The sequence below is a fragment of the Candoia aspera genome, chromosome 1 (genome assembly GCF_035149785.1).
Source record: "Candoia aspera isolate rCanAsp1 chromosome 1, rCanAsp1.hap2, whole genome shotgun sequence".
In the NCBI taxonomy this organism is placed as follows: Eukaryota; Metazoa; Chordata; class Lepidosauria; order Squamata; family Boidae; genus Candoia; species Candoia aspera.
The window spans coordinates 75,256,773-75,279,573 of NC_086153.1; the positions used below are offsets into that span (position 1 = coordinate 75,256,773).

General features: G+C 45.8%; 1 protein-coding gene across 2 annotated transcripts in view; it reads left to right on the forward strand.

The window, feature by feature from the left end:
- TRIM67 (tripartite motif containing 67) overlaps positions 1-14,779 on the forward strand; it is a 35,352-nt gene extending 20,573 nt beyond the window's left edge. For both annotated transcript variants that reach the window (XM_063307222.1, XM_063307229.1), the window contains exons 6-10: positions 2,519-2,664; positions 3,158-3,296; positions 4,096-4,399; positions 13,268-13,430; positions 14,706-14,779. In XM_063307222.1, coding sequence (XP_063163292.1) covers positions 2,519-2,664; positions 3,158-3,296; positions 4,096-4,399; positions 13,268-13,430; positions 14,706-14,771 — 818 coding nt within the window. In that variant the 3' untranslated portion in view covers positions 14,772-14,779. The remainder of the gene's footprint in view (positions 1-2,518; positions 2,665-3,157; positions 3,297-4,095; positions 4,400-13,267; positions 13,431-14,705) is intronic.
- Positions 14,780-22,801: the final 8,022 nt, after the last annotated feature.

Consider the following 22,801-nt stretch of genomic DNA (forward strand, 5'->3'; position numbering starts at 1 on the left):
CTTGGCATTCCCTTCCTTTTCAAACCACGTCCTTATCATTTGAGACCAAACCCAGGGTAATGAAATTCAGCAGAAGCCCTTGTTGGAGTGCTGAAAGAATACTGAATGATTAAATTGCAATATGTCCCATTCAAAGCAAAATAAAATGCTCCCAATATAAATGTCATGGATGCAGAGTATAGGCTTAGCCCAGCCAATAAAGGATGCTAACCGACATTCATTTTCTAAGTAAAAAGTAGAATTAGAAAATATGCGAGGATAGAAAAGCCTCACTTGTATCTTGAAGGGAGAGCTTGAGAGAGAGAGAGTCTCTTATATAGAGGGGCAATGGCGGATTTAAATTTCCTCTGAAACTGAGGATCTAGTCAGCCCAAAGCCTGTCCAGCCAAGCTTTATCTATTCAGTCATGTCTCCTTTTCAGCTTTTTGTTCTCGGAAGGAGCCAGCTGGGAGGGAGTGGGCAGTGAGGCATACCAGCACTGGATTTCTCTCTCCAAGACAAGCATCTTCTTCAGCTAGTTGGGTATCTGACAAATTGGTCCAGTTTCTCTTATCTGTAGGAGTTCGGGGAGATTATCACCATTGTTCATCCTTACTGCAAAGTCAAGTTGGCCATGGTTTTGTTTTCACTGCTGGCTCGGCCGTTCTGGCCGTGCTCTGTGCTCATATTGGAAGGCAGCATAAGAGTGGGGCTGTAAGCTTTTCTTCCCATTACTGTCCTTCCCTACCAAGCCCAAGTTTTCACAACTTCCATCTCTTTATTTTGTGGTTATGTGTGTATGCATTTTCTGGACTGTGACGTTGTTCTGTTTTTTGTACTTTAGTTGCACAGGGGTTTTCTGGGCGGACAGTTGATAAACCCTTGTTGGATCAAAGTGGGAATAATTTTAATCACCAGAACTGGACTGGCAACTTTTCTGCCCATATTTACTTTTGTGGGTCTGGTTGTGGCTGGGCAACAGCAGGAAACCAGCAACTTTTCTCAATTCCTAGCCTTCCTTGGCCTGGCTCTTAAAATGTCAGTAATCTAAAAAAAAAAGTATACAGTATGCTTGATGTTTTCAATATATGCTTTCTGCACTGGGCAGCTATGGACAGCCGTGCAATTAAAAAAAATCAAATATACATCAGGTTAGTTCCAGAGCTGTGCAGAGCTCTATAGAAGGCTCCAGCAACATTAACAAAGGAAGATGTGTATGATGGAGAGACAGACTAAAATTGTTCTGGCATTGAGAAGTCTAGGGGAATAGGAAAAGTAAGAAGTAATGCAAACTAATAATATCCAGTAGTTTTGGCTTTAAACAAAATTGAATGTTAGGACAAAATTTAGGAAAAACCATTTGCATGTGTGCTCAGGAACAACTCTTATGATCTAAGAACCATCATCCATTCCTTTTCTAACATTGCCACGTGACAAAGATCACACAGATACGGAACGGCAATTTATTTTACAACCTTTAGAAGCCTCAGAAATTAATGTGCTTGCAATGTAGAAAATGACTTATTAGAAACGATGTTAAATGTGTTACTGACTGCTCTGTTTCTTTTGCTTTTGCTTTTTTCACACGTAATAGCCACCGCAGGGAATGTGGTACAGAGAAAAGGGAAGTTCATTAAAATTGTAGTGCACAGGGAGAAGAATTTTAATATGAGATAGCAGAGAGATTAGCTGACACGATGGATAGGATGAAATAGGACATCTCTACATGTCAAGTTTTTAGCAATTCATTTCATCTTTGCAATTTGCAAGAGGCCTTAAAATGCAACAAAGAAATAGCATTTTTGCAGGAAGGAACTTTCCCCTCACGGCAATTGCTCTGTGTATTTTGCAAATGACCAAACAAAGGCACTCACCCACAGAAAACATGGAGGAGTACAGGGAGCCTCTTCTGACTACTACAGCTGCTGCACAAAGCCTTGAAGTGGTGCAAAGTGCCTTGATGAGGCCAGTCTGCATCCTGACGAGCCGAATTGCCTTGTGCTGCACTGCAGAGCAGATCCTCAGGAAACACAGGTCCCATTCACAGACCTATTAAATCTGCTAACATGTAGATCACTAAAAGAACAGCACTTAATGTACACCAAAACTATTATCTAGCTCAGTGTTTCCCAACCTTGACAACTTTAAGATGGGTGGACTTCAACTCCCAGAATTCCCCAGCCAGCTGGCTATGGAATTCTGGCAGTTGAAGTCCACCCATCTTAAAGTTGTCAAGGTTGGGAAACACTGAGCTATGTGAATCATTACATGCCCAGAGGGGGTTTGCAAGGTGGCATTGTGGTGACTTTCTCAGTGTTTGATTGCTCAGCTTTTTCCCGTATAAGTGTAAGGGGAATATGAAATAGCCATGATGAGACTGATGTCAAGATTGCCGTTTTAGAAGTCAGGCTGCAAGTTGAATGGTCTAAGAGGGTCAGTTAAGATTTACTTGCCACATGAATGTTGCGTTGCTTGCTATATGCCCAGCCTGAAGGGTAAGGGCACAGTTGCACTAATCTGTGCTTAGTTCCTCTTTCAGTACCCCCAGTCCCACTCCTGCAGCTGGAGAAGTGCTGCACTCGAAACAACAGTGTGACTCTTGCCTGGCGGATGCCGCCTTTTAGCCACAACCCAGTGGAGGGGTACATCTTGGAGCTTGATGACGGAGATGGTGGCCAGTTTCGAGTGAGACTTTTGTTCCTCTTTTCTTTATGTTTGGCTTTCTTGGGGAAATGCTAGTGTGCCTGTCCTATGGTGGGCAAGTTCAGTATTGAAAATGGGGACCCAGTGTCTCCTCCTGTTACAGACGAATTCCAGTCAAGGACAAAATGTTGGATGGAGTGGATGAAGGATCTCTCTGCAGGTTCTGGCCAATACAACCGCTGCAGTTTTTCTGCATGCTGCTCTAGTCTGGAGCCTTTTCATTTCCCCCCCTACATGCATGTACTTTGACAGCCCTCGCTGGCTCCACGTAGTCAACAATGAATCTCTCTTCTTGGGAAAGAGTTGTTTTAAAAAGAAAATGCAATCATCCTCTTCAAAGGCTTTTCTAATCGTGCATAACATTTTAGTATCATTGCTTCTTACCTGGTCTTTATACTGCTGTGTCTGACAGTGATAATTGTCCAAAAGCGATTGGAGGCCTTTTGATGGACATTCCTGCCTTTTTATTGTTTAGGAAGTGTATGTGGGCAAGGAAACCTTATGTACAATTGATGGTCTTCATTTCAATAGTACCTACAATGCAAGAGTGAAAGCCTTTAATTCATCTGGGGTGGGCCCTTACAGCAAGACGGTGGTTTTACAAACTTCTGATGGTGAGTCTCTTAAAAAAACACATTCCTTTCCTGCTATGTCCATAATTCATTATTTAATTAGGTCTGTAGATATTGCTTTAAAAGTCCCTGATGTCAGGCCTCCTCATAAAATATAGTGGATCTTTTCTAAACATGGGGTTCTGCTGGTCTCTTAGACTTCGACTCTCATAAATTCCAGCCAGCATGGTCAGCTGTCAGAGTAGCTAGGATGATCATGGGATTTGAAGTCCAACAGATTTGTAGGGACCTCATTGGGGAAATTTGACTTACTGATACAAATTGAAGTCATGCTACCAACAGGGAAACCTACAGTAGAATGGTGTCATGTGATACTTCTTAATTCTTAGATATTATGGAGACAGCATGTAGAATTTTGAGATCACAGTTTTAGTGAGATCCTTCAGCAGATGATAATCTGAAAATGGTATCACATATTCATAACCCACATAAATTTTTGAATCTATACAGGCAACCACTTGACCATGCATGTTATCACATATTTTTTCATCTTTTGGTAGTGGTAATAATCTCAGCACTTCAAAAAGATGAGTAAAGTGAGCTGTCTATATGGGTTCCTAGATTTCAGAGAACTATATTCTAATGTGCTACTGAAACCAATAGAGCTTAAATGAGATTTAGTTTCTTTAGTATTTTGATAATGTCCTTTTCATACACCCTGAAACTCAGGGTTGCTAAATCATGATTGATCTTCATTTATTAATACAGTGCTGCTGCCCATCACAATCTAGTTAGTTATTGCACTGTTCTAATCTGTATACCCTTTTTGTTTTTTTAATAGTGGCCTGGTTTACATTTGATCCCTGTTCAGCCCATAGAGACATAGTCCTTTCAAATGACAACCAGACTGCTACCTGCAGTAGCTATGATGATCGCGTGGTTCTGGGCACTGCAGCTTTCTCAAAGGGAGTCCACTATTGGGAGCTGCATGTGGACCGTTACGATAACCACCCAGATCCAGCCTTTGGGGTTGCTAGAATCAATGTGGTCAAGGACATGATGCTGGGGAAGGATGACAAAGCCTGGGCTATGTATGTGGACAACAATCGCAGTTGGTTCATGCATTGCAACTCCCACACTAATCGGTAAGCATTCAAGAAGCTGCTGTGCGGCTTAAGCCAGGTTTCCTCCTTGTTCTTTAAGAGCTGTGCAGTGAATGTTCTGCCACCCCACCATTTCAGAAACATTTATCGTACATTCTAATCCCTGCCAGCATAGCTCATAAATCAGTGTTACCATTACATAACCGTGTTGACGTTTGTCAGCATTATGCTTATAGGCCAAATCTGATGTGCCATTTAGCAGATGCTTGGTTTTAACCTGGGCCTGCTCCCGTCACCTAGGAAGCAAAAGACTGAAGAGGCAAAACAGCAAAAAGGCATTTAAGTGGAGTTTGCTAAATGAATCAGAGTGTTAGCTCTACACAGCCTCTCTTTCCTTACTGTTCAAGAAAATACAATATCTGAAATGATGTTGGCTGGACTGCTTCTGAATCTGTCTCCTATTTTTAACTTCTGTATGTCATATGATTCATTCATGCATTTCCTGATTAGCTTCTGCTTTTCTTCCAAAAATTTAAGGCAGAACACATAGTACAACCTCCTCCAACTTTTTTCCCCATAATAGGCTAGTCAGGTAATTTTAGGGTGAGAAATGACAACTGGCCCAACATCGCTTCTATGGTTTCTATGTGTAGGCTTGAATACAGATGTGGCCATGAACTTGCACTGTGTCATGCGCTGCCTCCCCCTGAATAACAATCAGACACTGGTTTGCGAATCAGGCTCTGGTTTATTGCAGGGCAGGTACAGCGTTGGTAGAAAAAAGCTGAGAGTGACAGGAGCGCGCCGGTGCGGGGTTTAAATACCCCGCGCCGGTCAGCGCCCCCTCGCTCACGGTCACGTCACCCCCCTTTGTCCCATGCGTTGCCCTGCCGGTGGGTGAGGGTTTCCGGGATCGCCCATCGGCAGGTTTCCATTCTTCTGCTGATTGCTTTCAGCTGGGCGATCCCCGTTGTATTGCCGCTGATGGTTTGGGTGGCTCCGTGATTCCTTTGGCTATTGTTTGTTGGCCGTTAGTCGTTGTAGGTTGATGGCTACTTAACTTGTACCCCTTCACCTATTTCCTTGTCATTGTCATGAGTGCCATTGCGCTGATGACTTTAGCTCAACGGCACTCATGACATACTGCCCCCTTTCCGAATAGTGTTCTCCCTCGGGTTTCTGGGTTTTCCCCGTGGAGCTGTCAAAACGCCACATTTTTTTTTTTTTTTTTCAAAGTTCCCGCCGGAGTAGTTGTCGCCCCTCCCTTTGCTCCTCCCTCTACCACGTGCCTTCCCAGGGTGTGTCCATGGTGCGCATGCTCGGGTTCTAACCTGGCGTGCGCATGCTCCAACCACACCCTGTTTGTTTGGCTCAGTTCGGCGAGGCGAGAGGCGTGGCTGGTCGGGTGCTGCTCAGCTCCAGGTAGGGCCCTTCTTTTCTTATTTAGAGTGCGTCGCCTTTGTTGTGTCTCCTGGGCGTTGCCCCCAGGTTGCCCTGTTGACTTGCTTGCCACTCCCCCGCGGCCAGGGGGCGGGGGGAGGGTGCTGGCGATCGTTTGTCACCACCCCGTGGGCCCGGGGCGGGGGGAGTGAGTCCCGGGGGGGGGAAGGTCCACCCAAGTCGCGGGCTTGGGGGGGGCCCTTTCCCTTGGGGCACGGGAGGCGGGGGGAGGCCTGCGGGGGGGGGGTTTGGTTTTGCTGACCTTGGTTGCGGTTTGTCGGGGTATGCCCGGTGAAATGCTCTGGTCAGGTCAGGCGCGTTAACGTTGTGCGCCGCCACCCATTCCGGGTGGGGGAAGTGTTTCCACCTGACCAGATAGTGTAGAGTTCCTCGTTGCTTGCGGGAGTCGAGGATGTCCCTTATCTCGAAGTGGTGTTGCCCGTCGATCATAAGTGGTGCGGGCTGTGGCGTGCTTGGGTGCCATCGGGAGGTGGTTGCCGGTTTTAGGAGGCTGGTGTGGAACACCGGGTGGAGCCTCCGGAGGTTGTGTGGCAGGTCCAGGCGTATTGCTACCGGGTTCACTATTTGCGTGACTCGGAACGGCCCGATGTACTTAGGCCCCAGTTTTTTCGAGGGTTGGGTTGACTTTAGGAACTTGGTGGATAGATAGGCCATATCCCCCGCCTGGAACGTCGGTTGTTGGCGCCGGTGCTTGTCGGCCTGCTCTTTGTAAGCAGCCTGTGCCTCCTTTAGCGCCGCCGTGATTACTGGCCATGCTTCCGCGATCTTCCGTCCCCAGTCGCTGGCGTCCACCTGTGGTTCCGGGGGTTGAGGTAGCTCCGGTATGGGGACGAAGTCGCGCCCCGAGACTACTTCGAACGGAGTTTTCCCCGTGCTCGTGTGGACGGCGTTGTTGTATGCGACTTCGGCGAACGGGAGCAGTTCGGCCCAGTCGTCTTGGTGGTAGTTCGTATATGATCGTATAAATTGCTCTAAGGTGGCATTAAGAACCTCAGTGGCTCCGTCCGTCTGCGGATGCCAAGCCGTAGATAGGGCCTGTTGGGTCCCCGTCAGCTTCAGGAAGGCCCGCCAGAATTTGGAGGTGAACTGTGTGCCCCTGTCGGTCACCACACGTGCGGGACATCCGTGTAGCCTGTACACGTGGATGAGGAAGAGTTTGGCTAGTTGTTGTGAGGATGGGACCGACGTGCAGGGGATGAAGTGGGCCTGCTTTGAGAAGTAGTCCTTCACCACCCAAATGGCCGTTTTCTTCTGGCTGGGTGGGAGGTCCACTATAAAATCCATAGAGATTTCCTCCCATGGGCGGGAGGGTTCTGCCACCCGTTGCAATAGCCCCGCGGGTTTGCCTGGTGCCCGTTTGGCCCTAGCGCACGTTGGGCAGGACGCCACGTAGGTTTTTACGTCTCGCCTGAGCGCGGGCCACCAGAATTGACGCCGTGTTAGGTGTAGGGTCTTGAGGAACCCAAAGTGTCCCGCTTGCTTGGTGTCGTGTGACCTATGCAAGATCGCCTGGCGCTGCGAGTCCGGGACGTAGATTCTGCCTTCCCCCCATGCCAGGTCTTGCGCCATCGTTACCTTGTCGGGGTTCGCCAGGAACCAGGGGTCGGTTTTGAGGGCGGCGGCGAGGTCCGTGCGCATTCCCCCTGGTAGTTGCGGTTGGCTTCTTTCCGTCGCCGGTTGTCCCGCCGTCGGCTGCGCCGTAGCGTCGAGCTGCTTCCGTGCGCCGCTTCGGGTGGTCACGGCCATCCCCAGTTGCGAGGCGGATAGGACCGTCCCAATGGTGTCTGGGGCGGGCTCTTCGTCTTGGGGCAGTCGGGAGAGGGCGTCGGCCAGGAAGTTCTTCTTGCCCGGCATGAACTTCAGCTGGAAATCAAAGCGGCTGAAGAATTGGGCCCATCGGACCTGTTTTGGGCTAAGGCGTCTAGGCGTTCGTAGGGCCTCGAGGTTCCGGTGGTCCGTCCAGACCTCGAATGGTTGGGTGGCTCCCTCGAGTAGGTGTCGCCATGTCTCTAGTGCCGATTTCACCGCGAAGGCTTCTTTCTCCCAGACGTGCCATCGCCTCTCTGTCTCGGAGAACTTCCTTGACAGGTAGGCGCATGGTTTCAGGAGCCCCGTGGAGTCTTTCTGTAGTAGGATGGCTCCCAGGGAGAAGTCTGAGGCGTCGGCTTGGACCACGAACGGCCGTTCTGGGTCCGGGTGCGCGAGGATTGGCTCCGTCGTGAACAGCGCTTTCAGCTTGTCGAATGCGGTCTGGCACGCGGGAGTCCAATTCAGCACTGTGCCTGGGTTCTTGGCGCGTCGGGTGTCCCCCACCCCTTTGGTTTTGAGGAGGTCCGTTAAGGGGAGGGCTATCTCAGCGAACCCCCGGGCGAAGGACCTGTAGAAATTCGCGAATCCCAGGAAGCTCTGTAGTTGCCGTCTGTTGCGGGGCCGCTCCCAGTTTAGCACCGCTTCGACTTTTGCGGGGTCCATTTCGATGCCGTCCCCGGAGATTCGATACCCCAAATAGTCTAGGCGCTCTTTGTGAAACTCGCACTTTGTAGGCTTCGCATAGAGCTGCGCCCTTCTGAGCTTGTCGAGGACTTGCCTGACTAAGGTTACGTGTTCCTCGTGTGTTTTTGTGTAAATAAGGACGTCGTCGATGTAGACCAGGACCCCTTTAAACAGATGTTCATGCAGTACCTCATTGATGAGCTGCATGAACACCCCAGGGGCCCCCGCGAGTCCGAAGGGCAGTACCTTGTACTGGAAAGCGCCTAGGGGGCAGTTAAACGCCGTCTTCCATTCGTCCCCCTCCCTGATTCGGATGCGATAGTACGCCTCGCGAAGGTCCAATTTGGAAAAGACTTTGCCCGTGGACAGGTGGGCGAGCATGTCCTTCACCAGGGGTAAGGGGTATTTGTTGGACAGGGAAGCCGCGTTTAGGCCCCGGTAGTCGGTACAGAGCCGTAGGGTCCCGTCTTTCTTCTCCCGGAATAAGACGGGGGCTCCGACCGGTGAGCATGCTGGCTCTATGAATCCCCTGTCTAGGTTTTTATCGATGAACTCCCGGAGGGTTGCCATCTCCTTCGGGGTCATCGAATAGATTTTTGGTCGAGGTAAGGGGACGTCGGGCAGTAGGTCGATCCGGCAATCCGTCTTGCGGTGGGGGGGTAGTTGGTCAGCCTCTGCCTCTCCGAAGACCTCGGAGAAGTCGGCGTATTGTTCTGGTAGGTCTGCTGGGTTAGCGGCGTTGTCTTGTGTGGTCGCCTCCGCTCGTCCTACCGTGGGGTTGCTTTTGCCGGCTGGAACTGGTGCTCGATACTCGCCGTCGCCGAATGTGAAGGTACGGGTCGCCCAGTTGATCCGCGGGTTGTTTTTCGCGAGCCATGGCATCCCCAGGACTGCAATGGGCCGTCCGATGTGCGTGACTACGAACGATGTGCGCTCAGTGTGAGTGCCCATTTGCAGGGTGACCGGCTCGGTTTGTAGCGTGGCTGGTTTCCCTCCCGCTGTAGAGCCGTCCAGCTGGTGGAATGCCAGCGGCGTGGGGAGGGGGAAGCAGCGGAGGTCGAGTTTGGCGACTAGGTCGGGGTGGATGAGGTTTTTTGAGCACCCCGAGTCCACTAGTGCCGCGGCCGTGGTGGCTCCGTTTCCGGTGGAGAGTTGAATTGCTGCCAATATTACGGAGCTTTTGTCGTTTCGTTGAGGTGGTCCGCGTTGCTGTCCCACCGCCTGCCTCGCCACGCGTCTCAGAGCAGGCGGGGAGCATTTCCCGCCGGCTGGTCGGGGTCGGGATTGTCCTCTTCCCCCCAGTAAGCGTCCCAGCTCTCTTTCGGTGTCGCTGTGGCCACGGTCATTCGGCGGTGAGGCGGCGGCCCCGGGTTGGGTGGTTTGGGGCTAATTTTCGGGGTGGGCTTGGGCGCGCTGGTCGGCGGTCGGTTGGCGAAGCAATCCGCCGTCTTGTGCCCTAATTTGCCACACCTCCCGCAGGGCTCCCGGTTGAACTTCTTTTTAGGGTATATGGGGCCGGCCATCCCCCCGTGTGGTGCGGGTACCTTTTTCCCGGCATCGTTTGTGTCTTCCGTGGTTGTCATGAGGAAGGTGCGGTGCGCGTGTTCGGCTTTCCCCGCGAGGTGGATCCACCCGTGTAACGTTTCTGGGTCGTCGCGGTAGAGGGCCCATTGGAGAACGTCGCGGTTGAGCCCCCTTTTGAAGATTTCCAGCAGGGTGGTCTCAGACCAGTCGCAGACCTTTCCCGCGAGGGCTTTGAACTCCAGGGCGTAGTCAGGGACCGTGCGTGTGCCCTGTTTAAGTCTCTGGAGTGCGCTTTTCGCCCGTACTTTAGCTAGGGGGTCTTCGAAGTAGTTTTTCATCTCTTTGATGAAAGCAGGGAAGGTGGCGAGGGCGGGGGAGCTGGACTCGTACAGTTGGACGTACCAGTCCGCCGCCCTGTCTTGGAGTTTGATCGCCACGGCGGCGATCTTGTCGGCCTCGGAGTCATAGGAGTGTCCGTGCCTCCCCATGAACTCCCTAGCGTTGGTAACGAAAAACGAGAGTTTTGAGGGGGTCCCATCGAAGAAGATGGGGAAGTCCTTTGGGGCCCGGGCGTTTTGTGCGGCCCCGCCTCTCGCTTCCCGGGGTGTGGTGTCGGCCGCCTGTGCCGTCTGCTGGCTCTCCGCTGGCCCGTGTGGGTTCGGTGCGTCGCTCGGGGTGTGGGCTTGTGCGGGGACGTCGTTGGGTGGCGCGGGGGGCATAAGCGCCTGGAGCATGGTCCGGAGTTCCGTCAGCTGAGCCCGCATGGCCGCGAGTTCAGCTCGTGCCTCCTCGTCCACAGCCCGCGCCGCCGCTGGGGCCGGTTCCGTTGGCGCGTCCTCGGGGGTGGGTTGCCGGTGGGGTTCATCGTCCCTCCGCCGCGGGTCCGCTTCCTCCTCCGTCTGATGGGTGTCTCCGTCGTCCTCCTCCGTGTTGAGCACCGTGGGGCTGTCGCTCCACGCCCGTTGCTGGGGTGCGATGTGGGGCGCGGGGTCCTCCGCTGGTTTCGGAAGTCGTGCTGCTCCCTCCCGCGGTCGGGTTGCCTCCGTCGCCATCTCCCCTTGGGGTTGGAGCTGAGGCTCGGGTCGGGTGGGGTGGGCGTCCATGGCTCCGGGAGTCCGCGGTGCCTCTGGCCTCGGTCGGTCCTCCTCTGTCTCTTGCCGCGCGGCTCGCCCTCCTTGCCCGCGCCGTTCCGGCCTCATCTTGCTGGTCTTCTCGCCGTCTACTCCTCCCGCGGCTCGTTGTCGTCCGGTGGGGCTCGGCGAGGCTGAGTTTATGACTCTCAGCTTTATGTCATGCGCTGCCTCCCCCTGAATAACAATCAGACACTGGTTTGCGAATCAGGCTCTGGTTTATTGCAGGGCAGGTACAGCGTTGGTAGAAAAAAGCTGAGAGTGACAGGAGCGCGCCGGTGCGGGGTTTAAATACCCCGCGCCGGTCAGCGCCCCCTCGCTCACGGTCACGTCACCCCCCTTTGTCCCATGCGTTGCCCTGCCGGTGGGTGAGGGTTTCCGGGATCGCCCATCGGCAGGTTTCCATTCTTCTGCTGATTGCTTTCAGCTGGGCGATCCCCGTTGTATTGCCGCTGATGGTTTGGGTGGCTCCGTGATTCCTTTGGCTATTGTTTGTTGGCCGTTAGTCGTTGTAGGTTGATGGCTACTTAACTTGTACCCCTTCACCTATTTCCTTGTCATTGTCATGAGTGCCATTGCGCTGATGACTTTAGCTCAACGGCACTCATGACACACTGAACTATGGACTCTTCTCAAGTTTATTCAGATTTGTTTTAAAGTATAATTTGTTTTAAAGTAGACTCGTGTGGCGCAGAGTGGTAGGCAGCAGTATTGCGACCAAAACTCTCCCCAAGATCTGAGTTCGATCCCAGCAAAAGCTGGATTCTTGGGTAGCTGGCTCAGGTCAACTCAGCCTTCCATCCTTCCGAGGTCAGTAAAATGAGGACCCAGCTTGCTGGGGAAGGTGACAACTGGGGAAGGCAATGGCAAACCACCCCACTATAGTCTGCCAAGAAAATGTCACAAAAGTGGCGTACTCCCAAAGGGTCAGACATGACTCGGTGCTTGCACAAGGGATCTTTCACCTTTCACCATAGGTCAGTGAAGTAACAGTGAACTGTTCATCACTATATTAGGGAGGGCTTAACAACCATTTATCTAAAAGGAAGAAATAAGAAATTAGGAAATAAGAATGCCTGTTGATTAAAATTACCTAATGGAAGTGTTTCACCTCCCTTACCCAATTGGAAACCTTAGAGCAACCTTATAATGTAAGTTGGTATTTCTCCTCAGTATTGCAGATCCTTTATGACTTCAACCTTGTGAACTCCATATGATTCATCTGTGAACCATTCTAGAGAATATGTATATTACATTGGCATAATCAGATAATCAGAGATAGAGAGAATATAGCATACTGTACATAGTTTTTTTAAAAACTTATAAATTTGCCTTCCATTCTGGCTACAGCTACCCTATCTGGATTGCAAACCTCTGGCCAACTTTTCCAAACGATTGGTAAAAAAATTGCTGTTAGCTAATTTTCTACTATTTTTCTATTACTTTCCAGTTGGACCTTTTCACTAAACTCATACAACCAAACTGTTCTCTAAACTGTGGTTATTTATGTTAAAAGTAATCTTTCAACATAATTTTCTGGCACTGTCACTAGGTAACAGGGAAAGGTCCTGAAGCTTCTTCTGTATAGTTCTGTAGTCACCACCAGAAGTCATCTGCTATTTCCATTCCCTTTGCCTGATTAATTTTTTTCCTACAGCCAGCTACACAGGCAAAGCTTAGGCTCTCCATATGTGGATGAGGGGGGATGGTTGGGTGGATGGATCTGTTATGCTACCAGTACTTTCAGATTTGTTGGGCCCTGGGAAATGTTTTGAGACAAGCCAAACCTGGCTTGTTGGGCTCCCCTTGAAGCAAAATAGAACCAGATTGCTGATGCATAATATTGAAAATACAGGAGAGCCACTCTGAAACAGATATCTGGGCAAGTATGGGCAGGGTGTAACTATTTCAGCACTTCAGAAATAATTCAAAACAAGTGTTACAGAGCATTCAGGGTGCAAATATAGTATTTATTGGCAACTTTTTAAAGCAGCTGCATCTTGTCTGGGAATCTTGTGTCTGCACTGTGCAGCTGCTACATAGGCTGAGAAAAGACACAGCTGCTTTAAAGAGGTGCAAATAGGTTCTACATTTGTAAATAGCTTCTCTATGCACTCTAAACTACCTTTCTGGAATCTAACCTGAAGCCCTGCAGAGCCCTAGTGATGAGCTACTTAGGTTCTTGTAGTTTCCTAAGAGATTCCTGTATTAAGAACGTTACAATATGGCAGAACATTACAATATGGCATAACAACATACAATATGTTGTTAATGCAGCCATTATTGCCTCTTTGTTTCTTAGGACAGAAGGGGGTGTTTCGAAAGGTGCAACTGTAGGTGTTCTTCTGGACCTCAACAAGCACTCCTTAACGTTTTACATAAATGGGCAGCAGCAGGGGCCTCCAGCATTTGAGAATGTGGAGGGTGTGTTCATGCCTGCGTTAAGCCTCAACCGAAATGTTCAGGTAAAATTTTCTTCTTGTGGATTTGGTCAATTCAAAGTGATAGTTGAACAAATTGTACTGCAGACAGGGAACAGGTATGTACATAGTCCTTGACCTATGACCATTTGTTCAGCGATTGTTTGAAGTTACGACGGCACTGAACGAGTGGTAGTTACAATCAATCCTTGGAGTTCCGGCCGTCCCAGCGCCACTGTGGTCACATGATCACCATCCGGGCACTTGGCAACCAGTTCACACTTATGACCAGTTGCAGAGCCCTGTGATCACGTGGTCGCCATTTGCAACTTTCCCTGCTGGCTTCCCCAGAAAGTCAATGGGGAAGCTGGCAGGGAAGGTCACAAGTCACTGGGGTAAGTCTCCACCCCACACACCCTCTCCCAGCCCCTCTGCACTTAGACCACATCAGCCACTCATGCACCCTCCCCAAACCTCGCTGCACGTCTCACACACCCCTCGCACATGACCCACACCACGCCTCTTGTGCACCCCCACACCCTCATGCACCCTCCCTGACCCATGCTTCTCATGCACCTCTTGCGCATCCTTGACTCCCTCCCCGACCTGCGCCACACCTCTCGTGCACCCCCTTGTACTCTTGTGCCACCTTCCCAACCCTCCCCCACACCCTTCACTTTCTCCCCCACCTCGCAGGAGCCACTGACCTGCCTGCAGGCCTGGGACTTGCAGCTTCCTGCCTGCTTCCCTACTGACTTTGGTTGTGGGATGCCAGCAGGAAATTGCCTTGCCTAGTGACTGTGGGATTCGGTTAACAATGACAACTGGGACTGCAGGGATTGCCATCACTAAGTGATGCAGTCGCACTTAAGCTGAGGTTATAAAGCACCTCCTTCTAAAATTTACATAGGTATTTCATAGCTTAGAGGTAGGAAGCTATGGCCCTCCAAGTATTGTGGAACTCGCTAGCATGAGGGCTGTTGGGAACTGTAGTTCTGCAACTTCTGGAGGGTAGAATGGTCCCAACCCCTGGTATAAGTAAAGGTATGAAGATCTTCTAGTCTTGCCAGGGAACATAATGCTAGGAAGCTGCTTCCTTCAAAACAACCTGGAAGATATTGCCTTTTTTGACTAAGTGCATCTACCATGTAATCATGATTTAGTGGATGCTGGGAAAGTCACTTCTATTTTTTATGCTCTAAAGTCCTAGAAAAACATTCCATTTCAACAGGTTCCTGCAGAACCTACCATAGCTAATGGTTCCCTACTTGGTGCACATATTTTTAGTTCTAAACTCTTGCTTCATCTTTTCCCTTGCAGGTGACTCTACACACAGGTCTGGAGGTACCTCAGACTGTAAGACCACCAAAGCTGCCAAGCAACTGAGCTCCTGCTATTTCAGCTATATTTTATAATCTTTCTAAATAATCAGTTAAAAAAACACACATTCATAGTTGAAATCAAAATAATAAAAATTGATTATTAGAGTTAGGGGTATCAGGGGGGAGGTCAAAAAAGCCAAGACGGCCTCCATGACCCACATCTTTTTTACATGCAATATGTATGCAACACACATAAAAAGGGGTGGGCTTCAAATCTGCCATTGCAGATGCCCTCTACTTTAGCCCCCACCCCTGGTGGATGCCCCTGTTTAGATAACTCAGCGATTTCCTTCTTAGTTCTTCTACATGCCTTTTAAAATTTTATATTGTTTGAAGAGTGCTTTTACCACCGAACTGCCTGTGCATTTTGGCTGTATCCTTGTGTGAAAGCTTTCAATCTGCCCCCCTAAAGGTAATCACATAAGTGAACTTTATTTAATGCTTTGTTTTCTTTTCACGCTAGTTTTTTTGTACAGTGCCTGATGTGACACCTGCCAGAGAAATTGCCAGTACTTATGTGCTGTTGATTACCGCTGGAGTTAATCATCTTCAACCTTCTCTGGATCACATTTGTTCTGGGCACATTTTGCGTGATCCTGGTCTGCGGTTATGATATATTGACATAGACGATTACAGCTATATCCTTTATGGCCTAATTGCTTGAAGGAGTTTAGGTATTATAGAGGATGCTGTCTCTGTCCAGGTGTTTGGACTAAGTGATACCTAGAACACTTTGGTTCCATAGACTTGGGCATGACAGAATAGAAATAGGATGGATTGGGTTCAGTAGCATAATTCTCATTCCTCCTGCTGTGAGTAAGGATTACACTTCTAAAGCAACATATACTGCAAATCTCCAAATGTTTGATCTAGAGCATTGTAGCTTTCTCTTTGAATATCTGTCCTGGTAACTCTGCCTTCAACACAAAGCTCATACTGTGTTGCTGTAATTGTGTGGTTCCTCACTTTCTGTTGACTTTGTATACCACATTTTAATCACATAATTTTCAGTCAGAACAGATGTTCAGAAGAAACCAAAGATCCACTTTTGGGGACATGAAGCAAAGGAAGCTCAGAATCTATATCTATTCAATGATAACACGTCATTAACGTTTTGATGAATTCTGTACTCATGTTTTCCTTCTTTGCCTTTTTGTCATGATTCCATCTGAATTCATCTGGCAAAAGGAACTTCAGCTTGTATTCATATATACCTCTGCTAGTCTTTGTGGATGTGAATTGCACACTTGCAAAGATAAAATGTGATCAAGGGTAGCTAATCTCTTTTCTTCCCAGAAAAAAGTTGGAAGTTGCTAATATATCCCTAACAAGTATCTTATCTTTTTCACCACTAAACCAAGAAATAGTGGTATAACCAATTATTTAATTCTGAACTTGATAATGTTAATGATCTCTCCCAAGATGTACAACAGGAACAGTTATTGAGAATACACTTAATATTTTGAAATGAATAACAGTTAATCAAATAGAAAATTTGAGTAAATGTACTTTACCTCTGTATTCAACAGTATGAAGATAAAAGTTAAACATGTATTTAAATATTTGTTGAACTGCAATATAGTCATTTAGCTTTTTTCTGATGCCAGTCAAGTGAATTTCTATAATGGATTTTAGCAAACCTACAGTAAGAGAAAGAAATATGAAATCCTCTTTCCCCTCTGAGCTGGTTTGAAACACCTTTCCTAGCAGAAGTGAGGAATTAGCACTGGCTGAGTGTGCTTAATTCTTGGTTTATATTAAGCTAGAATTCCCTGTTACATCCAAACAAGGAAAACCATCACTTAAAGCAAAGCAAAGTCAGGATTTGAATTAACTGGTTTGGTTTCCCATTTTGGAAATTAACAACTTCATGGATACTATTAGCTTACTAATAATTATCCTTCTAATGATGTACTGTCTGTGCATACCCTACTTTTGTCAGTGGTAAATCAGGTATGCAAAAGCCTTCTTGTTGCTGAATTTTTACATTTCAGACTGCAGGAAGAGAAAAGAATGCTTGAATGCTTCTCCATGTAACATATTCCTTATACACAAAAGGCTAGCATGTCAATTAAAAAGTTGGTCTAGATAGAACCTTTTCTCTGAGATGCTGTTTCATATAGATAAGGAATATCCTCTGTAGAGAACCATTTTCTTACGTGCACCTTTATGTTGCAGCTCAAATACAGCCTAAGAGGCTTCTACTTAATTGATTTAGACACAATAACTTTTAAAAGCCCAAATCAAATGTTCTGCCTTGTTTGAAATTTCAATTATGGGCCAGACCTAACCATATAATATTTTTAAGTTAGATTTTGGACCAGGTCAGAGTTTAAAACTTAATATAATTCTCCTAGCATCTATTTCAATAAAGTTATGTGGGAATGAGGAACCTACAAATATCCGTAGTTGTAAACCCCTTCGTCTCCAGGTATATATTCTGTGCATCAGTTGCTACGTTAGAGAACAAGCCTCTAGCTCAAATTTTGCAGATGCTGATGCTGTGACAACTTCTGATAAAGTTGGAAGTGTTTCAGCACATCTAGATCAGCTTTTCAGAATCAAAGGAATTAGGCAAATCACCAAAGTTGTATATATTTGGCTCCTAGTCATTATTCTTAATTAGGTCATTGATCACAAGTATAGATTCTACAGCATAGAAATCTGTGCTGAAGTATGTGTGTCCCCAGTTTGAGGTGGCGGCTGCTATACGATCTACCTGTGACTTCGTGATTGCCATGCTTACATCAGCACTAGGTTCTGAAGGCCAGGTGACATTACGATTGCTATAATGATACAAATGCCTTTTGTGTTCATTGATCCAAATTCTTCCATAGCATCAAACATGCCAGTTGGAATTCAAACATCCCTTCGGTCTATAACCAGGGGGAGTGATATAGCAGTGATGAGTTCTTAGAAAAGGATTGTTTAAAAAGAGGGAGGATATTAGGACAACCAAAGGACAGGAAAAATAGCATAATGCAATATCTTTACTGTTTCTTCCAGCTTCTGTTTCCATTAAGATAAGAAGTAGACTGAGATCCTTTTTATACAGGGAACAGCAAATGAAATTGGAATGAATGTTTCCTTCTTTTAACTGGAAAACTCTTTTAGAGAAAATGCTTTCTGTTGGAGGAAAGAAACATTCAAATCAATCCATCTTGCACGAGCTGAATGTACTTTCTTGTAAAGTGCAGGAATGGTTCTTCGAGTGGTTTAATTGTTAAATATTTATATAATTGTGAAACATTTAAAGTATCAAATGACAGTGATCTGTTTTTTTTTCCTGCTTAAAATGTGTCCTATCTTGGTCCAGGATTTTAAAATTATCAATATTTAGTAGAGTCAGCTTCAAGCCTACCTCAACAACTTTGCATTTTATGGACCCTGCTCACTGTGAACATGCCTTGCATGAACTTAGGCTTGGTAGGAAAAACAGTGAGATTGCAAGTACTTTGCTGTAGGCAGTGAACCCATTCTGCTTCTGTGAACCCCAAAGCTATATGGGTAGGGTCCTAGGAGGTTAGGAAGATGAATGGTGCAGATAGATGCAAGACATTAAGGATGTTCCACTTCTGATTCAAAGCCAACATGTAGGCTAAGACATACCTGGTCTCATTCATTGCACCAAGCTATAATGTGAACTGTTTGGCTTAGCTAAGCATGTTGTGTGAACCCAGGCATTTTTAGCTTGTTGAATGAACCATGGGTTCCATGGGTAAGCTATTCCTGGCTTACACATCACACATACACACACACACACACATGATTGCTGCAATCTTATTGATGGCTGTCAGATATAATGAAATGTTTCAAAATTACTGGTGGGTTTAGTAGTGATTACTAGAATGTTGCAGTTGAGCATGGTATGGCATTCATAAGCACTTAACCTTTCTTATTTGGGGTAAAGTAAAATTGTTTTGAAGCATTATGAACTTTTCTTCAATTAATGCCCAGCAATCTGAATTCTTATAAATCACTTATATATTCCCGCGGCAGAATTTTTATGTTTATTTTTTTTGGTATATATTTTTTGTATGACTTCATATTGTGCGTACTTGCACTATGTTTTTCTTGGAGGTAATGAAAAACCAAATGAAAATTTTTGTGTTAGATATAGGAATTCTCCATTCTTGTTCAGAATCAAATGAATCATCCATTTCTGTGTTTCCACCAATGATGATTCAAAGAGAGAATCCAATGGGATAAATTCTCAGACATCTTTTTATCAAACCAAGGGCCATTTTACTAGCAAATTCACAGATGCCATGCATGTTCACACAATGACACACAGCAGCTCTCTGATGACATGTTGTTCGAATATCAGTTTGTCATATTCACATTTTATATTTTGCAGAGGAGATCCACTCTTAGGTGGATCTAAAACACTTAGCATAAGAAGAAATCCTTAGAAAAGAGCTGTTAGAACTAAGCAGCCTGTGGTTAGAGACATTTGTAAAACTTAAAACCAGATAATGCATGTGAAGCACCCTGAATGTTTGAAAGAGTATACAAATCTTAATTATGATTGTTGATGATTTTATTAAATCTACCTCTCTCATCTATATTCAGATACCTGTCAGCAGAGTAGGAAACAGGAACTGATTTATGTAGCTAATAAAACTTAAACAGTTTTTTTTTCCTTTGAAAGCAATCAATACCATATGGTATGTGCACAAAGTAATATGGATTAAAAAAACACTAATAGATCAGTAATTACTGTACTAGATGGCTGATAGATGTGAACATTTTGGATATACACATTCAAGAGGTGCTGCGAAACCGCAAAAATGAAAAAAAAAAGTCCTATTAAAAGGGTATACATTTGGATTTTTATCCCCTTGTCTTTTTTTATCCCTCATTATTTTAGGGGCAATAGAGAGTCAATGTACATCAGTGTTTCTCAACCTCAGCAACATGCTAGCTGGGGAATTCTGAGAGTTGAAGTCCACGCATCTTAACATTGCTGAGGTTGAGAAACACTGATGTACAGTAATGCAATACACACAGGCACACACACACATTTTGGGGGGGGGGTAATGTTTTTTGTTCTAGTTGTTTTAGTCCAGGCTGTCTTTTTGGGGGGAGAGGGAGGGGTTAATTGATTTAATTGTTTTAATTGCTTTTAAACTGTTTTTATGGATTTTGTAAGCTACCCAGAGTCTTCTGGAGTGGGGGGTCATATTAAATTGAATAAATTAAAATAAAACAAATCAAATCAAATCAACTTGTAATAGGGTAAGAGACTTAGATGGATCCAAGTAAAAATATGTCTGTTTTACTTCTACAAAAATATTGTCATTGGTGAAGTAGACTAAGGAAAATAGCTTACAAAAATTATCCTGGCAAAATAAATGAAGCTGAGTGCCTTTAGGCTACTCCAAACTGTATGTTTGGGGTGAAAGGAGATTGAATAATCAAGGCAACAAGAATATCTTTTTGTTGCCTTGATTATTCATTTGCTTCTGGGATTACTTTTCTTGATTTTTTGAACATACATTGGGGAGGGTGTAGAAAACTTCCAAAGCATACAGTTGAATAATGTCAGGAAGAGCAAACATTCATGCAAAATGTTAATTATGACTCTAGATCTCTTATAAGGATATCTTATAAGTCTCCTACCTGGAGTGCCATCAGAAACTGAATGAATGAATGAATAAATATATACATAAATACATTCAGTAAGATCGTCACCTTCAAATTTATCCAACTGTGTGTGTAGGGTGGAATCATGGTAGTAGACTGGGCAGGCTTGGACTCAGTATGAATTGTTTTATGTTTACTGTGAGTCTGCACTTTCTCTGGATCTAATCAGGGAAACATATGCAGATACCATCTCCCCCTACTGCTACTACCATAAAACCATGTTATTTTGCAGCTGTTCCCTCTTTTTTCTTGCTTTCTGCTCATCTTTTCCACCTCACTTGGTAGAACCTAAGCCGTGGGATGGCTATAGAGGAAGCATATACATAAACCTTTGCTGCAGCAGATAAAATGGCACTATGAGGCTCTCAGTTGAATGCCCTGAGGCTATATTTTGCAAGTGTGGGGTCCAAAACCATGCAGAACTAGAAAATGCTGCTAGAGCCAATTTGGCAACTCTTGTTCTTATATATAGTTGGTTCAGGGATGACATCCACCCACCCACCAAACACAAAGCATGCATATACATAGTCAGCTGGCCACCCTATTTTGTCATGTTAGAAAGCTCCCCCATGATCTGTCTCCTTTCTTACATTTTTAAATGCATGTTTAGTATTCTTACATTAATATTAAAGAGACAGGTACCTCTTCCATAACTTCATAACATAAACCTTTGGGGAGGTACATGGAATTCAATGCAACTTTAGCATTGTGAGCTGTATCACCAAAAAACTTTCTGCAGATGGTTCAGACCAAAAGACATATCAATATGGCTTTGGAGAAACAATAGGACTGGGCAGCAGAGCGGTATGAGGATTACTTCCTTGTTAATCTTTCTCTCAGTTCTTCCGCTGAGTTTCCCTGTTGATCATCATCAAGCATAGCAAGAAGAGATTCTGTGTATTTTTTTAGGATTACACAAAAAGTATGCAGGATCTAGTGGTAAATAAGAAGGGGCTTGAAGACCAAAGCCACCCTTTTAGTGCTTTTAGAAAAGCCTTAAAGCCTACAACTTTAGATTGTCTTTTTCACTAAGAGGGGGAAAGATGCATCGACATCTTTAATTCATAACATGCCACGGTTCAGTATAGAGAATGATAATTTGTCATTCTTTCTCTAGCTCGTTCCATCGACAAACTTGTTTCCTGTAATGTTTTTGCAACTAATGTGGACAATAATTATGACATAACATGTCAGAGGACTATGCAGTTGCTCAGTGGTTTTTCTATTCAAAGATTAAAACAGAAAACCCTGAAGTTTTCTTGATGTAATTTTGTCTGACAGTCTTTCATTTAGTCTGATGTTGGGAGTGAAAAAACATTCTTTTTAGGGTAAAAGCACGGTGGGGTTGCATGGCTTATTCTGATCTGCATGAAAATTGAGCTGGCCAGGTTAAAACAGAATAAAGAGTATGCCAACACCCACTGTAAAATGAAAAATAAAAAATAGTAGAAAGGCCATGATCCATCAAATAGGTGTACTTAAGACCGTAGATTTCAGTAAGTTGAGTGTGCCTAATTTTGTGTAGGATTGTAGCCATTGAGCTATAACAGAGTTTAAGAGGAGACATTAATATTTCATATTACACATGTAATGTATTAATGTATGCATACCGATCCATCTTAGTGTAAATAATGCATTGTAATGTAGTGAAGTAGTCTGTTATTGATCAGTAGTCAAGTTCCATTGTAGTGTTGTAGATTTTTTAAATGTCTTCAGCAAAAAAGAAAAGGGGTACTTGGTTTTCAAGCTACTTAGATGTGTAGAGCATGAGGAAATGCACTGTTCTGATTTTTTCCCTCTGCTTTTCATGTGGCCACTATTTAAAGAGAGGGGGTTATCCACCACAATTCAAGACACTGCATTGTGCTTGCTGTTGCAATCAGACTGATTCAGTTGTCAACAAACACAGCTCTTTTGCCTGTAGCAGGCCTGGACCATGCATGTATCGGTCTAGCAGTCCTTTCTGTGTGATGGATGTCTGGAAATTCTCCATTCCACTTGCAATGTAACATGTGAAGCCGTGCTCCATGCTGAGGCCTTTACACACACAAGTCCATTGCACATCCACTTCAGGGGAGAGTGAGGTCAGGAACCACAAAAAAATGGGTCTTTTCACAAAATGGGAGATCCCATCATTATGATGCCCCATACCGTATTGTGTAAATAGTAGTGATGAGGAAGCTTGAACAGCCTTGAAACCAATGGAGATGTGGAGAGTGGATGGTTTGTTTGTTAGCTCTTTCCTCTCCCTTCGACATAACCACCCTGAAAGGGCTTCTAATATTTTTGAAGGCACTTCAGCAGCACCAATGAGTGCACAAAATAAAAACAGAAGCTCCAGGGCAGTTGTTTTGATTTCAATCATGACGGAGAAGGAAAGAGTTACAT